Source organism: Lissotriton helveticus, chromosome 6 (assembly GCF_964261635.1).
Source record: "Lissotriton helveticus chromosome 6, aLisHel1.1, whole genome shotgun sequence".
Taxonomy (NCBI): Eukaryota; Metazoa; Chordata; class Amphibia; order Caudata; family Salamandridae; genus Lissotriton; species Lissotriton helveticus.
Window position 1 is genome coordinate 601358870 of NC_136067.1, and position 21166 is coordinate 601380035.

The 21166-nt window shown below is 45.1% G+C and overlaps 1 protein-coding gene across 1 annotated transcript in view; it reads left to right on the forward strand.

The window, feature by feature from the left end:
* Window positions 1-21166, forward strand: part of LOC144762793 (CD109 antigen-like) — a 1211849-nt gene that overhangs the window by 392827 nt on the left and 797856 nt on the right. Inside the window, exons 10-11 of the mRNA XM_078648063.1 lie at window positions 19060-19163; window positions 20719-20964. Coding sequence (XP_078504189.1) covers window positions 19060-19163; window positions 20719-20964 — 350 coding nt within the window. The remainder of the gene's footprint in view (window positions 1-19059; window positions 19164-20718; window positions 20965-21166) is intronic.

Genomic DNA, 21166 nt, shown 5'->3' on the forward strand with positions numbered 1-21166 from the left:
CTCCCGAAAACCATATTTCATACTCATCTCTTTCAACACAACCTGTGTCTACCCAACTCCGCTGCTCTGCTTCTGGCACCTCTTCCTGTACTCTCTTAACTTACTCCTAAGTATCTGTTGCTGTGAGCCAAAGTTTGTAATTGGTTTAATCTGTTCCTTCATTTACATGCTTGCCATTAAATGTACAAGCATAGTAAGTACAGTACCTTGGGACTTCGTCAGCATATCTATTGCAGACTGTCACATAGTCATCTCCCTTGCAATGTGTGGAACAGTTCATGACTGCAACGTGCTCATGCAATTGCAAAGCCTCCTTCAGCTTTCTCCCCTGCTCACAGTTATGGATAGGAGATCCTGATGACAACATAAATACCCTCAGGGATCATAACTGTTCGAAGTTGTGCACCACACCAAAGCCGGACTGACTATCTGTAAATATAGTCACCTGTAATCGATCTGAAATGTATCATGCTCCAGTAATAGCAATTAATTCAGCTGTTTGTACGGAGACTACTTCTTGAAGCCAAGAAGCTTCCACGACTCCTGAAACAGTACAGCCTGCATAAGCAGCTCTCGACTTTCCTTTGTTATCTTGTAAACACTGTACATCCCCTAATAATACATAATCCAATTCAGGTAGTGGTTCATCTTGTATATCTCCGCTTGGTGCATAGTTCAGTGGCATCGAAACAGTCATGCTCCACCTACCCATCATCATTGTCATTATTAGGAAGGGATTTCAAAGTTGCAGGATTCAAAACAGAACACCTCTTTAGGGATACGTTCTCGGCCGCCAGTATGATTTGCTCATACTGGGTCATACGGCTGTTCGTAAGGTGCTGTAGCCTTGTTCTAGTTTACAAAATTTCAACAGAATGAGGAACCTATGCAGTTAAAGCATGACTCATCACTATTCATCCACACCTTTTGATGCTGACACCTGTTGCCGCCACTGCTTTAAGGTAGCCAGGCAGTGCTGCAGCCAGTGGATTTAACGTGGCTGAGAAGTAATCAACTAGTCTTCAGGTACCTCTATGGTTCTGTGGGAACACTGAAAGAGCGCAGTCCTCTCTTTCACTGCAGAAAAGCAAAAAAGCTGTGTTGTAATCAAGCATTCCTAGTGCCTGGATGCAGTAGAGACTTCCTCTCAACTCCAGGATGGGAATCAAACAGTCATTGTCCCAAGGCACCGGAACCAACACATCCTTGTGTGTCAGCCTTTGTAAAGGCTTGGCCACTAGGGAAAAGTTTAGTATCCATGGAAGACAGTAGCCCACCATTCTTAAAAACATCCTGACTTCTTCCTGGGTTGTTGAGGGTTAATTTGCATGATCGCCGAAACTCTCTCTTGTGACACCCTTCTTGCACCTTTCTCGATATTATGACCAAAATATAGGACTTTTCCCAAACAATAAAGCAACTTATTCGGAATACCTTATGTCCTTTCTCACCCAAGTGATTTAACAATGGCGTAGTGTCAGTTTTCCGTGCTTTACGAGTATTTGATGCAAACAGCAAGTTATCAGTATACTGGACTAAGACAGAGTTACAAAGCATGGAAAAAGTCTCCAAATTCTTCTTATTGATCTGGCTAAAAATGGAAGGGTTCTCTTTATACCCTTGTGGGACTCGTCCCCATGCTAAAAACGCTTCCCGAACCTGAATGCAAAGAGGAACTGACTGTTCTAATGCAGGGCTATGGAGAAAACCCCTGGCACAAATCAATAACAGTAGATCACTCAGCCTCACATAGAATTTGAAACAATATTACCATAGGATTCGGTACCGTGGGACAAAAGGGGATCACAATGTTATTGATCTTTTTTTTTTTTTTTTTTTAGTCCTAATGTATCAATGATGCTTTTTTTGTAAAATATTTTTATTAACATTTTCAAAGTACTCACAGTACATCATGAGGCATTTGGTAGCGTCATAGTAGGACGAATACACCATGAAAGAAAGACAAACAAAATAGACTGTTTCCACATGCCTGGAACGATGAGGATGCTAGTACAATTGACATTCTCCACATGTGAGTCCAAGGAAAAAACTGGGGGAATAAACCGTGGCCTTGGTACGGGGAGGGAGAGGGAGGGGAAGAAGAAGAGGGGTGGAGACAAGGTCTGGGATGCAGGATCATGGATAATGTCTGGATAGCAGCCGCTACAAGCCAAGAGGGGGGGCGCATAGAGCGTGCAGCGGTTATCTGTTAGAGTGTACCTCCAGTCAGGGTGGCGCATGTTGGAGTTTTCAGGCGACTGCTGGTGGGCGTGGATGGGGGATGGGGTAGAGTGGCAATCACCGCCCATGGACCCTATTGCGGTATAGGTATTGTCTGGATCGCGGGGGGCTGGGAGGTATCGGGGGTTGGGCGCGCATGCGCCTGTTTAAACTGGTGAGATAGCATGGCCCACTCCAGGGATATGGGGTGCTTGCGGTGGGCCTTGGCTTCCTCCTCTCGCAGGAGTTCCTCTTCCGCTAGTGCCCATTTCTGTACTGCCCCCACCCATGCTTCCAAAGGGGGTCCCGAAGTTGCCCGCCATTGCATGGCGATGTTTCTTTTAGCTAGAAGCAGGGACAATGCCGCGAAGCGGACCTGTACTTTGTGTGTTTTTGGTTTACGGAATATCCCATGGGCAACTGCTTCCCAGGAGTCTAAGTCTGCGAGTCCCGTGAGTGTGCGGACAGAGGCGAGTATGGTGGACCAATATGACTGCAAAGCCGGGCAGCTCCAAAACATGTGTAGGAAGTGTGCGTCTGGTGAATGACATCTAGGACAGAGGAATTGCGTATCGGGGTAGAAGCGCTGGAGTCGCGCTGGTGTCTGATATGCTCTGTGTAAGATATAAAACTGAATGTTCTTGAATCTCGTGTTTCTGGACACCTTCTTATTTGAATTCTAGCGCCCTGACCCACTCCCCGTCATGTAGCTGGCGTCCAAATTCGTCCTCCCAGGTGGCTCTCAAAGTGAGTAAGGGCTTGTGCGCAAGCTCGCGAATTGACTTATGCAGCCAGGTAACAAGATGTCGGCCTATGCCCATGTACAGGATGGTGGGGACGACTGGGTGTGTCGCGGGTTCGCCGAGGTGAAGATCATAATGTGGGCGAAAGGTGGTGATAAGTTGTCGGTGGGTTAGAAACTGTCCAGGGGGGAGGTCATAGTCCTCCATGAGCTGTTCGTATGGGCGAAGCTGCCCTTCCGCGAACAACCCCTCCGCGATCTCGGATTCCGTCCACGCACGGAGCATTGCGGGTGTGGAGTAAGTCTCTCCGGTTGGCCAGCTGACCAGCGAAAGCCGTGGGGAGTAGCACGTGGTCCCTGCCGCGATGCGATGGATCCGTTGCATACATCGGCGAGCCACCGATACCTGGAAAGGATAGGTCCGGCGGGGGTTGGTGCCCGGGAGCAGTAGCCGACGGAGTTTGGGGACGGGAATAGGGCCCTGCATAGTGTGGGTTTCCCCAGTATGCCGACCTGCCGTCCAGTATGACAGCCAGTGAAGCTGTGCGGCCAGAAAATACGACTCAAAGGCGGGGGCGCCTAGACCCCCCTGGATGGTAAGTAGCTGTAGTTTGGTGAGCGCCATACGGTGTCGGCCTGTACCCCATATGAGCTTGCGGAGGAGTGCATCTAATTCACGGAAGAAGCTACCGGGTGGGATGACGGGCAGATTTGTAAAGTAATATAATAGTCGAGGAACGATGATCATCTTGGCTATGGCCACCATACCGATCAGTGCCATCGGAAGGCGTCTCCAAAATCCACTGACGACCGAATGCCTGCCAACACCTGACGGTGATTGCCCTCGTAGATGTCAGTGGGAGAGTGGTATAGGCGGACCCGGAGATAACGGGGAGCGCCCGTGCTCCAGCGCAAAGTTTGTGAACCGATGTGTATCTCTCGTGGGACTAGGGAGGGATGGAGGGGATAGATTGTGGATTTGTCCCAGTTTACCTGGAGGCCAGACGCCTCCGCGAACTCCGCCAAGGCCGTCCATATGGGTGTCAGGTCCGCAGCGATATCCCTAATATATAGAAGAAGGTCGTCCGCGTACATGGAAACGCAGTGGACCGTGTCCGCTATGGGTATACCCCAGGTGGTTCCCTCTTGGCGTAGGCGGATCGCCAGGGGTTCCACCGCCAGGGCAAAGATCAGAGGGGACAGGGGGCAGCCCTGCCTAGTACCCCTCCTGACCGGCAGCGGGGATGAAATGTGTCGACCCAGCCGGACCCGAGACGTAAGGTTCGTGTATAACAGGTTGGTGTATCGCAGAAGGGTGGGACCTATCCCCGCCCGTCACAAGACAGCGAATAAGTATGGCCAGGATAAGGTGTCAAAGGCCTTTTCAAGGTCAAGGACAATACAGGCCGCACAGGGGAAGGTGTCCCCTACCTGATCCTGAACGTGGAACAATCGTCTGTTGTTCTGGGATGTGTTTCTGCCGGGGACGAATCCGCATTGGTCCGGATGGACCAAGGGTCGTAGTATTTGTTCATACCGAGTTGCTAGAATTCTACCCAGGATCTTGCAATCGGCAGAGAGGAGTGTGATGGGGCGGTAGGAGGACAATTGTTGGGGATCTCGGTGCGGTTTAAGGAACGTTACTATGACGGACTCTTGAAGAGATCCCGGAAGTTCTCCTTTCTCAAATGCATCCAGAAACATAGCGGTCAGACGGGGGACCAAAAGGGCAGAAAAAGTGCTGTAGTACTCGAGGGGCAGGCCATCGAGACCCGGCGCCTTGTTCAGTGCTAGCGTGCGTATCGCGCCAGACACATCCGCCGCCGATATTTTGGCATCTAGGGTGTCCATATTGGCTTCAGTGATATGCGGGATCGGAAGGGGGTCCAAGAAATGGCTGGTCGCTCCCTGCCTAAGGTTCGTCGGGGTGTCATAAACCACAGCATAATGTTGCTGAAATGCGTTTAAAATGTCCAGTTGGGAGCGCACTAGGACTCCCGCGGGTGTCAGGATCTCCGTAATGGTTTTGGTGTCAGTATCTTGCTTTGCTAACCATGCTAAGAGCGTACCCGTTTTGTCCCGTTCTTTATGTACCCGGGTGGTGTATGCGCGAAAGTTACATTTGCGCAGATCCCTCAGAGCCGTAGAGTACTGCATTTTGGCTTCCGCCACCTGGGCTGCTTTTGCAGCATCCGCATCCTCCTTTTTCGTGAGTGTTGCCAGCTTGTGTTCAATGTCGACAAGTGTGCGTTCCAGCGTGTGGCGGAGCCCTACTACTTGTTTAATGCATGTCCCTTGGGCCACTACTTTATACGCGTCCCATTCCACTAGTCTGGATGAGGCGGACCCTGAGTTATGAGCAAAGTATTCCTGGATACTTTGTGCATGGTCGTGACGGAATGCCTGGTCAGTGAGGCAGTCCCGTGGGAGGCGCCATGTGGGCACCGGTGGGTGGGGAGGTCTCCATTGGATGCGTAACATGTGTGCATCGTGGTCGGAGACTATACGGCCCAAGTAGTCAGAGTGTTGAACCTGAGGTATCAGAGATGAGGTGCATAAAGATCTGTCTAACCGGACACGTAAATTATGGGGGATGGAATGGAACGAGTAAAGCTTTGTGTGAGGGTGATGGGCTCTCCACGCATCTACTAGCGCCCAGTGACCAACCCAGCGGCGGAAGCGCTCTGACCGTGTATGGGCCGGGGAGTGTGGTGGAGGCGGGTGTGATCTGTCAAGTGCAACATCGAGTTCACAGTTGTAGTCGCCCCGAAGACCCAGGGGAGGGATGCAAATGGATCCAGCACACCCGAGAGGGAGTCCCAGAACTTATCCTGTTCAGTATTTGGGGCATATATGCTGCCTAGCAGAATGGGTTGCCCTTCTAGCAGTCCCTCCAACAGGGCGTACCGTCCCTCCCTGTCCACCACCCTGCGGATTTCCTGAAAGGGGGTGCCCGGGCGGACCCTAATTAGTGCGCCGCGCGCAAACCCTGAGTAGGATGTGGCACAGATAGTGCCGCGCCATGTATCAATGATGCTTTATGTTCAAAGAAGAAAGGGCATTGACCAAACCAAGATGAGATAACTTACTACCCGGTCACTCCACAAGGGAGGAAAGATATAATTTATCTCCGGGTCATACCAGTAATTATCCTCTTGGGTGGAAAATAGCACCTAATCTTTTATAGGCAGGTGATATAACTGAGGTGACCTCGACCACCAGAGCAACCTATGAAGCATAGTTTTAATCATTAGACCATAAAGCACAGGTATTCAAAATGAATCCTAACTACCAGAAAAAATGTATATTCAGTGAAGAAGACAAGAAAAAGTGGAAATAGTCATGAAAAGCCAGGGAAATAGATAACGAGGTATCATAGATAGATAAAAAACCCAACCAAGAAACAATGAAAAAGTGAACCGGCAAAAGAGTGAGAATAACACTTATTATAATGCATTTGAGACCTGTGTCTTGGCTCAGTCATCCCATATTTCCCAGTATTTAGTTTTCTTGGTCTGCTTACTTGCACGGTCAAGTTGGGAAATCCTCTGAATGGAATAAATCCATTCTTCCTCCGTAGGGGGCAAGGGAGAATCCATTTTTATACATATTTCCCTCCCTGCAAAAAGGATTTGAACAAAAAAAAGAGCTTTATGGTTTTTAGTTAAACTTTAATTATCTATCCCCCCCGGAAACACTCCAAAATTTACAGAGGACGTAGTCAGCTCACTCCTTTGCCCAAGAATGCCAGAGATCATCTTACCCACTTTCTGCCAAAAGGGTTGGATGGTTGGGCACAACCAGAACATGTGGACCTCGTTGGGATTAATCTCTCCACATTTCGGGCATTTCTTGGTCCCTCGGCTCCCCATCTTTGATCATTCCAATATGCCTTATGAACTGTAAAAATATGATTATTTTTTAATGGTGCAGATTTCACATAGGATCTTAAAAGAGACATAGATACTTTCCCCAAATTTTTGAGATCTTCATCCGGGAAATCTTTCTTCCAGGACTCTGTAAACATGTCTTTCATCTCTTCACCATTTTGAATTAGCATCCAATACCATGCTGTGACTTCTTTCCGGCTTGTGGCTTGCTTGCAGAATTTAGAGACCAAGTCTCTTTTCCCTATGGATTCAAGCTTGACAGTTGGTAATATTTAAACTTGGAGACCGAGTTCTCACAAATCGCAGGAAGATTTCAGTATTTTTGATGAGTTGCCCCACTTACAAATACCATGCGATCTAAGCGGGACCGCAAGAGTATCTTCCAAGCAGGCCGGTGTACCAGGAAAGTCCCATATAGGCGCTGCATCGCTGTAGTCAGTTACTTGAAAAAACCATCTCACTCGAGACCAAAGTTTTATGGCTGCTTTGAGTACTTTCAGTCTCACCCTCTTGAAAAACCTGGGATGACCAAATTTTAGAAGAAAGAAATCGGCTTCATGAGAGACACTAATCGTAAGAGCCTTAAAGAGCGTGGGAAAAAAACGAGCTATCCATCAGCAACTGCCAAAAGTTCTTTATATGTAATGCGCAGCAGTACAAATATAGCTCTGGGGAAGCAATACCTCCCTGTGCCTTCCTCATTGTAAGTTTCTTTAGGGATATTCGTGTTTTTTATTTCCCCGTATAAAGCTGGTATACATCCCCTGTATTTTTTTAAACCAACTCTTTGGGAATTCTAACAGGATAGTGTTAAATAAGAAAGTGTATTTGGGGAGGACAGACATTTTTAGAAGTTTTGACCTACCCAGATCAAAAGTGGGAGAGCCTCCCATGCGTTCAGCTGTTTTTTTACTATTGTGGTGACTTCATCAAAATTGACTTGTGCTAACTTATCAAGGTTATGATCTATTTGTACTCCTAAATATCTAATTTCTTGTTTTGTGAGGGTGCTCCTATAATGAAAATTCCATTTCATTAGGTCCGTTTTTTGCTGATTGATTAAATATCCGGACGCCGTTCCAAAATTCTCCAAGTGCTCCCAGATCACAGGGAGTGACTGCTCTAGGTCCCCTGTTAGGATCATAATATCATTTGCATATAACCCGACTTTTTTCCAAACCGTTACACCTAAAAGGGTAGATATTCTGACAAGATCTTAATTTGCAAGCTACTGGTCCTATATATATGATGAAAAGGAGAGGAGAAAGTGGGCAGCCCTATCTTGTTCCCCCACCTATTTGTAGTGACCTAGTGAGATTTACATTGACAAGGACCCTGGCAGGTGGACTTTTATACAAGGCCTTGACTGCTGCTAGGAAGGTTTCTCCCAAGTTAAATCGCTGGATCATTTTATATAAAAAGGGCCAGCTAGTCCTATCAAATGCTTTAGCAGCGTCAAAAGTCATTATTGCTAGAGGGGTCTCATAAATCCGTGCTATGTCAATTGCCCCTATTAATTCATGAGTTAATTCAGAAAGCTGCCTCCTTTTCATAAAACCCTTCTGATCGTTGTGTATCAGAGGACCCATCACCTTGTCCAAGCGTTTAGTTAAAATCTGGGTATAAAGTTTATGATCGCTATTTGACAAGGAGATAGGCCTGTAAGACTCACAGACTCTTGGTTTATTTTCTGGTATTAAAAGAATCGTTATCGTAGCCTCATCCCAAGATTTCGGAAGGTCTTGACCAGATATAAAAGCAGAACTGAATAATTGGAGCAAAAACGGGACTAACTCCTCTTTTAAGATGACATAAATTTAATTTGGGATGGAATCAGGGCCTGCAGCTGTCCCCTTTTTCAACATACTTATTACTTGGAGGATTTCTTCAGTAGTTATGGGACAACTCAGATTTATTTTTTCTTTGAGCTGGAGAAAGGGAAGATCTAAATCTTGGAGGAACTCCTCCATAGAATTTTCACTTAACGTTAAACCCTCTGTCTGGAAAAATTGGGCAAACGCTTCTCCAATCGCAATATCATCAGTGATAATAGCTCCTGAGTTCGTACAACTAAGGTCTTTTATCAGATTTCTTTGATTGGTCCGTCTTGACCTTCCACGCAAGCAATTTTCTGCATCCCTCCCCATATTCGTGGTTAGATAGTCTGCTGGCTTCCGACTTTCTTTTGATTATTAATTGGAGATTATCCGTCAGCCTATGTTTTGCTGAATTTAAATTTTGTGAGATGTTTAAATTGCCTGGTATTTGTGCTACCGATGTTTGATTGGTACATTTTGCTGCCACTTGGCCTTTCATTTCCTCTCTCACTTTCTTTGACTCAGCGAAAGATAGAGTTGTTAAGATACCTCTCATGTAGGCCTTATATGAATCCCAGACCACATGGGGAGGAGCAGAGTTGAGATTGAATTAAAATAATTCTTTAGTTGTATCCTTTAGTTTTTCGATTACTGAGGACTCCTGAAGTAGGGAACGTTTAAGTGCCCGTCTATGGGAAGGCGGTCTTTGAGTAATGGCGATTTCCAAGACCACTGCAGAGTGATCAGACAAATGCTCTGGAGCATGCCTTACCTTGAGAGTATTTTTACATGTAAGAGTATCGCACTTTTTATAATGGAAGGTATCATTTCCTCCTGCTGTACCTGCTCTACAACTCATCTCTCTCCAAATATCTAGGAGGCCCATATCTGTCATTAGCTGTTTCAGGGCCATTCTCATATTATGGGTAGCTGTCGCAGCTCTCACTAAGGTCAAGTCTTGGGTAGCATCCAAAACTAGGTTAAAGTCCCTCCCAATATGATAGGGTCATTTATATTAATTAATTGTAGAAATTGGGTACGTATTGGAGCGGGATCGTCTAGATTTGGTCCATAATACCTCACAAAAGTAAACCAAGAACCACTGATTTTTGCTCTAGTGATTGCCCACCTTCCTAGAGGGTCAACAAAACAGTCCCGAAGTATGGCTTGGGTGTTTTTCTTAAACAAGAGGGCTACCCCTTTTATTGTGCATGACTGTGTGTGCAAATACAATGCTCCAACCATTTTTGTTTTTTTAAATTGATGCCCATTCTTCTTTCAACAGGTATGACTCTTGGATAAAAATCAAATCATTGTCTGAAAGTCTCAAATATTCCAAGATTTTCCTCCTCCTGGAAAGAACGCTAAGTACATTTCATGATATGATTTTTAGGGTTTTTAATTTCTCTGGCTTACCCATGTCATAGAAGAAAGTAAAGAGCCACAAGCCCACTTAAATAAAGAACACTGAAGTATACTACCCCCATTTGGAGAGCTGGAAAATTATTCAGGCTATGTTGAACTTTTTGAACATTGTTTGTACATGAGGAATTTTTTTTATTTTTTTCCCACATGCTCCCCACCCTGTGATTAAACTCAAAACCAATATTTTCTGAACTTTTCCTACATTTGTGACCCACCCCAACCTTCCCATTCCACCCTCCCACCCTGGGGAACCCTCCCTTAATACTAGAGGTATACCTAGCTACCTGTATTTCAGACTCTCGCTCTACCTAGGCGATATTTTAAGATTTGTCTTTTGGATGTGTTTTTAGTTTAATCTGGTCAATCGGGGAACTAACTTCATATGGCTCCTTGAAATTGTGCATCTTATTGTCCTACATCACCTTTAGAGAGGCAGGAAAGTATAGGTTTGCTGTAGCCCCCAAACTACTCAACTCAGGGATATACTTCTCCAACTCTCACTGCCTATCTTGTGTGGTGCGGGAAATGTCTAATCTCACCCGGAAGGACCAGTCCCCCTTACAATGCGACCCTGCTTTTAAACCCCCTGACGGGATCTTTTCTTTTATTGAGTAGGTTTTAAAGTTAACCAGGATCCTTCTCTGGTTTTTCTTCCCAGGTCCTCTAGAGTAGTGGTCGCGATGCACTCTCTGTATGTCATCTTCCAGGGTCTGTCTTTCTATGTCAGGATAGCATTCCCTGAAGAGGTCAATGACAGAGGACCTTATGTCTCTTCCTTCCGCCTCTTCCAGAACATTAAGGACCCTAATATTGTTCCTTCTAGCATTGTTCTCTAGAGTCTTGAGTTTATCTCTCAGATCTTTATCATTTTCATTCAGTCTAGATATTTCAGAAGAGTTTTTTCCCACTTGTTTGGATAAATCTTCCAGAGCTGACTACTACTTCAACTCGTTCCATCATATCATTTATTTTTCCTTCCAGTGTTTCACAGACTGCTTGAATTTTTGTTTGATTACTTTCAGAGACTGCAAATGTTTCCCTCAATTCAGAGAGTAAAGTTGCTAGAAGCCCTCTGTAGTCGATTGGACCTCTGATTTAGCGGCTGTTTCTGGTCTCTCTTGCTCATTTCTTTGTTGGACAGTGTGATTAAGGTGAGGTCTCAACCCTACAATCTGGTAAAGGACAGACATTATCACTTTCTGCTACTACTAAAGAGGACAAGTGGGTAAATATATTTGTGAGACAAGCAGAATTTGTCTCTACTTCCAGTTCCTCCATGTTTGCTGTCTTTTGCAGCTCCGGGGAATTCTATTACGCAGAAATAGAGCCACTATTCATAATTACCACACTTTCTCTAGGTGAAAACACAAGATCGGTACCACCAACTTGAGCACACTGAATTAACTGGGTAGATTGATTAGACAGGGAGAGTTGGGCCTGGACCTTAAAGTAAGAACAGAGAGATGGGGTGACTCAAATATTAGCAGGGTTACTTTTAGTTGATTTATGTCTGCCTTTAAGCGAGGGAATCCTCTCTGCAGACCCTCTTTTATCTTGTGAAAGGCAGGAGTTAGGGCGAGCTTCCAGCTTTTTTTGTGGACTGACTTTCACTGTGGGAGGTGTTATTTCCTTTGTTTGAAGTTCTAAAAGGAGCTGATTCTAGCCCCAGTTATCCCTACTCCTAAGAGTATATCTATTTAGATTATTTGGACCAAAGTGTAATTCTGTCTGCTCCTTTTTCCTAGCTAGTTGCTGCTCTTGGACTATGCCGCCCTCCCCTGCATTCCACATTGCTCCCTGATCCCCCTCCTTACCGGGCTCATTTGCTGATGATTTAAGCCATTTCTAAAATCTACCCGGCGCACCGTCCGGCTACTGATACTGCACGAGCCAGCCTCTGGGAGATTCAAACCGGCAGCGTCTACCTCCGTGAGGTGCCTCGCGAAAACACCCGGCGTCGTCAGACCCATTGACCCGGAAGCTGACCCTGGCCGCTGCACGCCTGCTGCTTGCAATCCGCGCTGCTGCCAGCGCCCACCGATTCCTCCGCCGCATCTCCAGCCCTCCCAGCACTCCCGCCGCCACCGCCGCCGCACAATACGAACAGCGAGTCTCGGAGCAAATCAACCAAAATAAGTGAAGAGATTTCCCCCGCTATTGAGACCGACCTCCGGCTGCTTCATATACCTCCACATCCAGGTAAATGCATTTTAAATGCTTAACTCCACCAGGATCAAGCGAGAGTCCGTGACCGCACTATCTGACGGCCGCCATGTTCCCCTCAAATGTTATTGATCTTGCAAAGAACCTGCTGGATTCTGCAGGTCCATAATGAGTGAGTTACATGAACTCCCCATAATCTCCTTCAATATACCTTGTTGAATCATTGACTCGATCACCAGAGTTACTCCAGCAATCAAGGTGAGGGTCAAATTATACTGCAGTATTCTGGGATATTCCACATTTGGCTTTATCTGTGTACAAACAGGGTCAACTCCTTTAATGAGACCAGTCTCCTTTCCTGAAAAATCCCAAACCTCTTGTCTCACTGAATCTCTGAGATCTAAAGGCAAGTCTTCTGTCATCATCATCAGATACATTCCAATAATTATATTCTGATTTGCCAACTTAAAGGCACTATCCTCTTAATGAGTCTTTAGTTCTATTCCTTTTGGGGTACAATATATATATTAATTTGCACAACAAACCACTTCCTAACAAACTCATAGGACTCGAATCACAAACCACAAATAGATGATTATCCTCAAAACTTCCTATCTTTACAGGGACATCCTCTGTAATGGGGTTCTTCATTTGTTGATTAGCAACTCCAACAACTTGGATAGTTCTTCCCGAGAGGGGTAGGTTAGTAACTTCCACTGATCTCACAGTAGAACGAGTAGCACCAGTATAAACCAAACATGCAGTTGGCCACGCGGTGGCGTAGCCAACTGCAGACTAAGATAGCCACTTCTTAAAATGGGTCCCGTCTCCCATTGGGTTAGCCTCCAAAAATCTGCCACATCATCCGTTCTTGGGCTTAGCAGTTCACCTACGGGAACTCTGCTTTGCTAAGGGAATCTGAGAAGCCAAGAACTGTGCTGATACTGTGAAATATTGTGATGCATTGATGCTGAGCCTGGATGTCGCTGGCAACCCTGAGGAGCCAGCTAGCCAAGAGAATGATCCGAACATGTGGGTCACTGATCCACCTTGGCGACACTCCGGGGCCTTAGTGACTATCCTGGAAGAACTAAGGAGGACCAGGTAGGGGGCACCAACACCCCTGTTGGGTCTGCAGGCCAAGAGTGGAGTTTTGCAGCTGGTTCCTAGTGCATGGCATGGCCCGCACTGGAGCAGCCTTGATTGCGCTACCACAGCGGCAGGGAGCTGAGTGCTCCCCCTTCCCACCAGGGCTAAGGTGCAGAAATTGAGCTGCAATCAAGACCTGACCCCATTACATCCTCCACACAGCGCTGTGTTGGCCATGTGGCTTGAAGCACAGGCTGTGAAGAAGCAAGGTGCAGTGACCAGATCTGGGTTTGACCATCGTTCCCGAGGGCACCTTCAAGTGGCGCAATACTGGTGGCTACTTCAGCTTTTGTGGGGGAGTTAATACCTCATGTTATCCCTAAGCGGCAATCCTACTGGGGCTGACAAAAGTTCTGACCAAACCACAATTGTCAAACTTCACCACAGCCAGTAGACAGTCCTCTCACCCCAAGAACAGGGAGAGTTCTATTCATCTTTCCTCTGTAACAGTGAGTCTCTCCTCCCAGGGTCAGTAGGCCACTCCTCATACCCACAGGACACAGAGTCTTTCCTATAGAGCATCCATTTTAGGACATCCTTATTTCCCACTCCTCAACTCTACTTCTCATACCTATTTCTCATCAATCAGCCCTACTTCTCATCCTTGATCCCCCCTTCTCATCCATCATCCCTGCGTCTCATCCCTATTTCTCTTCCATCATCCCTACTTCTCTTCCATCTTCTCTACTTCTCTTCCATCATTCATACTTCTCAACCCTCATCCCTGCCATGCATCCCTACTTCTCATCTCTGCTTCTTATCCCTACTTCTCATCCATCATCCTTAATTGTCATCCATCATTCCCGCTTCTCATCCATCATCCCTGCTTCACATCCATCATCCCTGCTTCACATCCATCATCCCTGCTTCTCATCCATCATCCCTGCTTCTCATTCATCATCCCTGATTCTCACCCATCATCCCTGCTTCTCACCCATCATCCCTACTTCACATCCATCATCCCTGCTTCTCATCACTACTTTTCATCCATCCCCGCCACTTATCATTCATACTTCTAATTCACCATCCTCACTTCTCATTCATCATCCACACTTCGCGTACCTACTTCTCATACATCATCCTCACTTCTCTTCCAGCATCCTTACTTCTCATACATGATCCTGACTTCTCACCCATCATCCCTAATTCTCATCTATACTCATCATCCATCACCCCAACTTCTCATTCCTCATCCCTCAGTTATACCTTCACACTTTCAATGTTGTGAAAGACCCCTTCATACTGATTGGTTGGCACCAATCATAGTTAAGACAGAGGCCTGCATTCTATTTGTCTAGCAACTGAAAAAACAGCTTTCACATTGCAAATGCTGGTTGAGGACAGAGGAGAGGAAACACAACTTGTGTTTGCTTCCAGTGAATCCAATATTAAACTGAAACCAGACAAGGTTTCGATGACCTGTATGCCCCCTTCTCCAAGGGTTGATTCATGGCCCCAGCTGGGAGGCCCCTTGTCTACCCCAGACCACCAGAGCTCTCTGCAGAGACCTGTGTAAATAGAAAAACCCTTACATATAACGAAATGCTGTAAAGCATTGGATTCACTGGAAGCAAACTGCATAGCATGCAATGCGAAGTTTTTTTTGTAGTTGCTAGACCAACAGAATGCTGCCCCTTTCACAACCCTGATTGGCTGTTGGGATAATGGTTGACGTATGAGAAGTAGGGAAGAGGGATGTGAAGTAGAGATGATAGATGAGAAGTAGGAGGATGGATTAGAAGCACGGATGATGGATGAGAATGAGGAATGATGGATGTACGATGGGGATAATAGATGAGAAGTAGAGATAATGGATATATGTAGCGATGAGAAGCAGGGGTGAGGGATGAGAATTAGGGATGATGGATGAGAAATAGGAATAAGAAGTAGGGTTGAGGAGTGAGGAATGAGGATGTCCTAAAATGGATGTTGTATTCCAACTAGTGTCACCCAATCTTCTCTCCTCTAGCTCCTTTTTCCCATTCTTTCCATGGGCCCCTTCACCGGTGCATGCTCTAGGCTTCATACTCCTGAGTGAGAGGCTGGATGAGGATGGTTCTCATACAAATGGACAAGGTGTGAGTTTAGGTTAAGAAGCCAAAAAAACAATTCATGCCCATTGAGGCAATCTTGCTGGTAGATAGAGGAAAGCAAAATTCTAGTGAAGGCATTACTCTGTTGATAAACAATGTCAGCAGAAAGGTTTATTTCAGCACACATGACAATGATATTTTGTTTTCCTTGTAAAACGCTTGGGGCAGCTAGTTGGCCTTCAGGAGTCCTTTGAAAGAATCACAGTAACATTTTATATGCTTCTAATGTCACTGTGTTGGTAACCGCTTAACCGCAGCGCCAATTCTGCCACGGTGCGGTGGTTCTATTGAGTGGGCGGGGCCCGTCGGCCAACAGACGTGCGCAGCACTACAGAGGTAGTGCTTGCGACGGCCGTTGGCTGACGGGCGCATCAAAAGGGTTAGAGTCAAACCAAACCTCAACAAGCATAGGTAAATGCACTAGGTTTTGCCTATTTAATTAGTAAAAAGTTTATTGTTCTAAGTTGTGGCTTGCTGAATAGTTGTACAATATAAGTTACGGAAATTCCTTTAAAGTTGTATTACTTGTTTATGTACAAAAAGGCTATATATTGTGCAGTTACTAGTGGTATAGTGCGGGTAAGTAATAGCAAATTTTTTTTAAATGAAATGAACAAGGGAAATAATAGAATTAATTGATGTAATAGCAATGTTATGTGTTTAGAGGAGTTCTGACAACTTTTGGGCCCAGTGTCACTGTACCTGCCACACCATCCAAATCATGACCCCATTACCTGTAAGGTATCTGCACTTGTGACTGCCTATTAGTGGTAACATTTGGCAATATTTTGTGTTTAGAGGTATCCCTAAAGCTTTGGGCTCCGGTGTCTCTGCACATGCAGCACACATTGAAATCATGACCCTAGTGCCTGCAAGGTAACTGCCCTTGTGACTGCCTATTAAGTAGTTAAATATAGTAATATTTGGTGTTAAGAGGAGTTCCTACAACGTTTGGTCCCGGTGTCACAGCACCTGCAGCTCCATTGAAATCCTAACCCCAATGGCTGCTAGATAATGGCACTTGTGACTGCCTGTTTAGTTGTAAAATGTAGTAATATTCTACATTTAGTGGGGCCCTAGAGCTTTTGGCCCCGGCGCCCCTGCACCACTGAAACTGCTGCACCATTCAAATTAAACCCCTTTCAGATTCAAGGTAACTGCAATTGTGTCTGCCTGTTTAGTAGTAAATATAGCAATATTAGGTGTTTATAGGAGTTCTGACAATTTTTGGGTCCGGTGCCACTGCACTTGCTGCACCATTCAAATCATGCCCCTGTTCTCTGCAAGGTAACTGCACTTGTGACTGCCCCTGTTAAGTAGTAAAATATACCAATATTATTAGGTGGTAAGTGGGGTGCCGAGAGCTTTTGGTCCTGGTGGCACTGCACCTTCTACACCATTGAAATCATGCCCCTGTTCTCTGCAAGGTAACTGCACTTGTGACTGCCTTTTTAGTTTTAAATTGTAGCAATAATCTGGGTTTAGTTGGGTCCCTAGAGCTTTTGGCCCCAGTGCAGCTGCACCATTCAAATCAAGTCCCTTTTAACTACAAGGTAACTACAATTGTAACTGTCTTTTAAGTAGTCAAATATAGCAGTATTATGTGTTTAGAGGAGTTTTGACAACTTTTGGGCTCAGTGCTACTGCACATGCTACACAACTCAAACCCATGACCCTGCTGTCTGCAAGGAAAATGCACTTGTGACTACCTGTTTAGTAGTAAAATTTAGTAATATTAGGTGTTTAGTGGGGTGTCTGGGACTTTTGGTCCCAGTGCCACTATTGAAATCATGACCCTAGGGCTTGCATGATAACTGCACGTATGATTGCCTCTTAAATTGTAAAGTATAGCAATATTAGATGTTTAGAGGAGTTCTGACACATTTTGGGCTAGGTGGCACTGCACATGCTACACAATTCAACCCATGACCCTGCTGTCTGCAAGGTAACTGCACTTGTGACTGCCTGTTTAGTAGTAAAATGTAGCAATATTAGGTGTTTAGTGGGGTGCCTAGAGCTTTTGGTCCCGGTGTCACTGCATCTGTGGCACTATTGAAATCATGACCCTGCTGTCTGCAAGGTAACTGCACTTGTGACTGCCTCTTTAGTAGTAAAATATAGCAATATTGGGAGTTTAGTGGAGTTATGACAACTTTTTGGCCATGATGTTGCTGCACCATTCAAATAGTGCCTGGAAGATAACTGCACTTCTGACTGCCTGTTTAGTTGTAAAATATAGCAATAATCAGTGTTTATTGGGGTGCCTAGAGCTTTTTGTCTTGGTGCGACTACACTGCTGCCCCATTCAAACAATGACCCTGTTGCCTACAAGATAACTGCACTGGTGACTGTCTGTTTAGTAGTAAAATATAGCAATATTTGGTGTTTAGTGGCCCTATTACAACGTTTGCCCTGGTGCTACTGCACCTGCTGCACCATTTAAATTAAGCCTCTTTTAACTGCAAGGTAACTGCCCCTGTGATTGCCTGTATAGTAGTAAAATAAATCAATATTAGGTGTTTTAAGGATGTCAGACAACTTATGGGCCCAGTGCCTCTGCACCTGCTGCACCAATCAAATCTTGACCTTGTTGTCTGCAAGGTAACTGCACCTGTGAGTGCCTGGTTACTATTACATTTTAGCAATAATTTAATGGGGTCCCTAGATTGTTTTGCTTCGGCGCCATTACACCTGCTGCACCATTCAAGTCAAGTTCCCTTTAACTGCAAGGTACCTGCCTTTGTGACTGCCTGTTTAGTAGTCTAATATAGCGATATGATGTGTTTCGAGGAGTTCTGTCAACTTTTGGGCCCGGTGCCACTGCACCTGCTGCACCATTCAAATCATGACCTGACTGCCAGTTTAGTAGTAAAATATTGCAATATTTGGTGACTATAGTGGTTCTTAGAGCTTGTGGCTCCTGTGTCAATGTACCTGCTGCACCATTGAAATCATGGCCATAGTGCCTGCAAGGTAACAGTAAGTTGGAGTGCAATATAGCATAGCTTTTGTATATAAACTTTTTTGTGAACTTGCAATGTTTTATTACAACATTTTGAATTTGATCATAATTAACAAATAGATTAAGTTGCTAAAATAGATGAGACGATTCCTACAGATTGCAAAGAAAAGCGCTGAGGCATGAATAGGAAATCCCACAAACGTGCTGAGGCATCTGCTTTACACAACAAAATAATAATAAGCTAGAATTGCTCCATACAGTTAGAAGCTGTCTGCCTTGCCTGTGGGAAGAGATCTTACCTTAACAGTGTATGGGGCTTCAGGATTGTGAACAGCTTTAGTTGAAGATAAGAATCGTAAATGTGTGCAGCCAGTTAATAAAAAAAATAGTTCCACACAAAAGCGGTTGAACACAGATATTCAGCTATGGGAACTGATAAGAGCCCCCTTTTAAGACATTTTAAATACAAGAGATTTCACAAGCACCGCGCAAGCGAAACCTAAAGAGAAATTGGGTTTTGAAAACATGCAAAGTAACATTTGTTATAAATGGATAAAAATATTGTCCTTTCTCTGATATTTTCGATGATTTCTTACAGGTATGGAAGTCAATGGATCGAAAATAGTTTCTTTTGCAAACAGTGATTACAGAATACTTGATAATGCCGGACCTTTCAAACCACATCTCAACTATACAGTAAAGGTATGTGAAGAGCAGCCTTTCAGTACCCTGATGTCAAATAACATGTGGTCCCCTGATCAACTGATGATGTTTGCCATCATTCTGAAATGTCTCACTTTGCACATATTTGACTATAAGTCCACAAAAATTTTCCTGCCTTTTTTCTTACACAAATAGGACAGAGCCAGACCCATGTAGTGGTGTCATTGCAGTCAGTGGCACCATTGAGCTGACCTGGAATGGGATTTCATCTAACTCTGTAACGCCATTATGTTCACCAGGAATGTGACTCCGTTAAAGTCAGGGCCACTAGGCATTGACTTCGCTAGGAATGTGGCTGTAAAGTCTGTAGGTCCACTGAATGAACCTGGAATGGGACTCCATTATGGTCACTGGAGCTATTGAGTTAACTAGAAATGTCACTGACATGGAATCCACTCCATTAATGACACCAGGGCATTGAGTGGATTTTGAATGTAACTCTATTAATAGCTGTAAATCCATTACATAGACCTTTATTTTGTCACCATTAAAGTTAGTGAGGCCACAGAGTTGATCAAGAGTGCAACTCGTTTAAGCCAGTGGGGCTGTTAAGGTGACATTAGGGTGACCTACAATGTGACAATTGAAGTCAAGTGTGACTCCCGAGACGGACAGGAATATGACCTCAATGGCATCCTTAGAGTTCTCCTTCTTGCTGAGCCATGCATTTCACCACTTACAAGGATGGTGGGACAGCAGTGGTGGACTCTTTACTGAATTGTTAGGTTAGGTCACCTCCTTATGTTATCATGTTCATGTGGCGATCATCTTGCATGATGGGATTGCCGCCTCAAAAATAAGTGCCCAGTTTTATTTTCTATTGATTGCTTCATGCTATGACTGCTGGCAGTCCACTCCCCTTCACCTGAGCTACACCGTGGGGAACTCACGTGCATGTGCTCGGAGTACCCTATCTGTGGCTCGCTGCCCGGTAGACTGAGGCCATCATATACTGCAATGCCAGAGACAGACACTCCTTTACCATGTCAATCAAGCAATGGCTGAAGGGGCTGATCCAAAGCTCCTGTTTTTAGTGTAACTGGCCAGAAACCTGAGAGGCTGCTAAAACCGTTTGACCTCAGAACTAAAACGTCAAAGTGAATGTATGACGTTACAACGCATGCTTTTACCACGCATGCTGTTACAACGCAGGTTTTACTACGCATACCATTACAACGCATTACACTTGGGGGTGCTGGATAGTGAATAGTTTAATTTACTATTCCAACTCCAGTCCCCGTGGACACTAGGGAAGGTGTTGGATAGTAAATTAAACGTATTCCCTATCCTAGAGCGCCCCCCAGTGTAATGCATTGTAATGGTATGCGTAGTAAAACCTGCGTTGTAACAGCACTTGCGTTGTAATAGTTGCGTTGTAATGGTTGTAAACCCGTCAAAGTAGTAGGAGGAATGGTGGGTTTGGGAATTCAGAGAAACAAAAGTTGCATTCGCACATTCCTCTTCCTGTTTGACCCAGTTCAGAATAAGCAAACAAAACTCAGCAAGTTTACCTTGAAATTCTCTTATTTTACAGATACAAATAATGAGAAGTGATATGCAACCGATGACAAAACAGGAGCGGGACCAGAATGTGTCAATACTAATAATCCAATCAGCTTATGAACATATATGGAATTCATGGGATGGCGGACTGGTTGTTTACGATGCGCCATCTACCCCGCCTGACACACGGGATCAGCAACAGTATGCCATTCCAGAGACCGGCCTATTAAAAATTAAGTTTCCAGTGTTGGCATCAACAGCAGTGATCACCATGCAGGTAATAAGCCTGAATCAGGACGTGTCCGCTCTTCCTATTAGAACTGTTTGATTAAAAACTGCTGCGTTTAACGACTGTTACCAAATCGTGCTTGAAATAGAGCTAAGGATCTCGAATGGGAAAACAGATGACAAAGCATATGCCTGTGTTTTTAACGTTTTGTGGCCCTTTCTTGCTGGCTTTACATGGTGAAGCCTCTTGG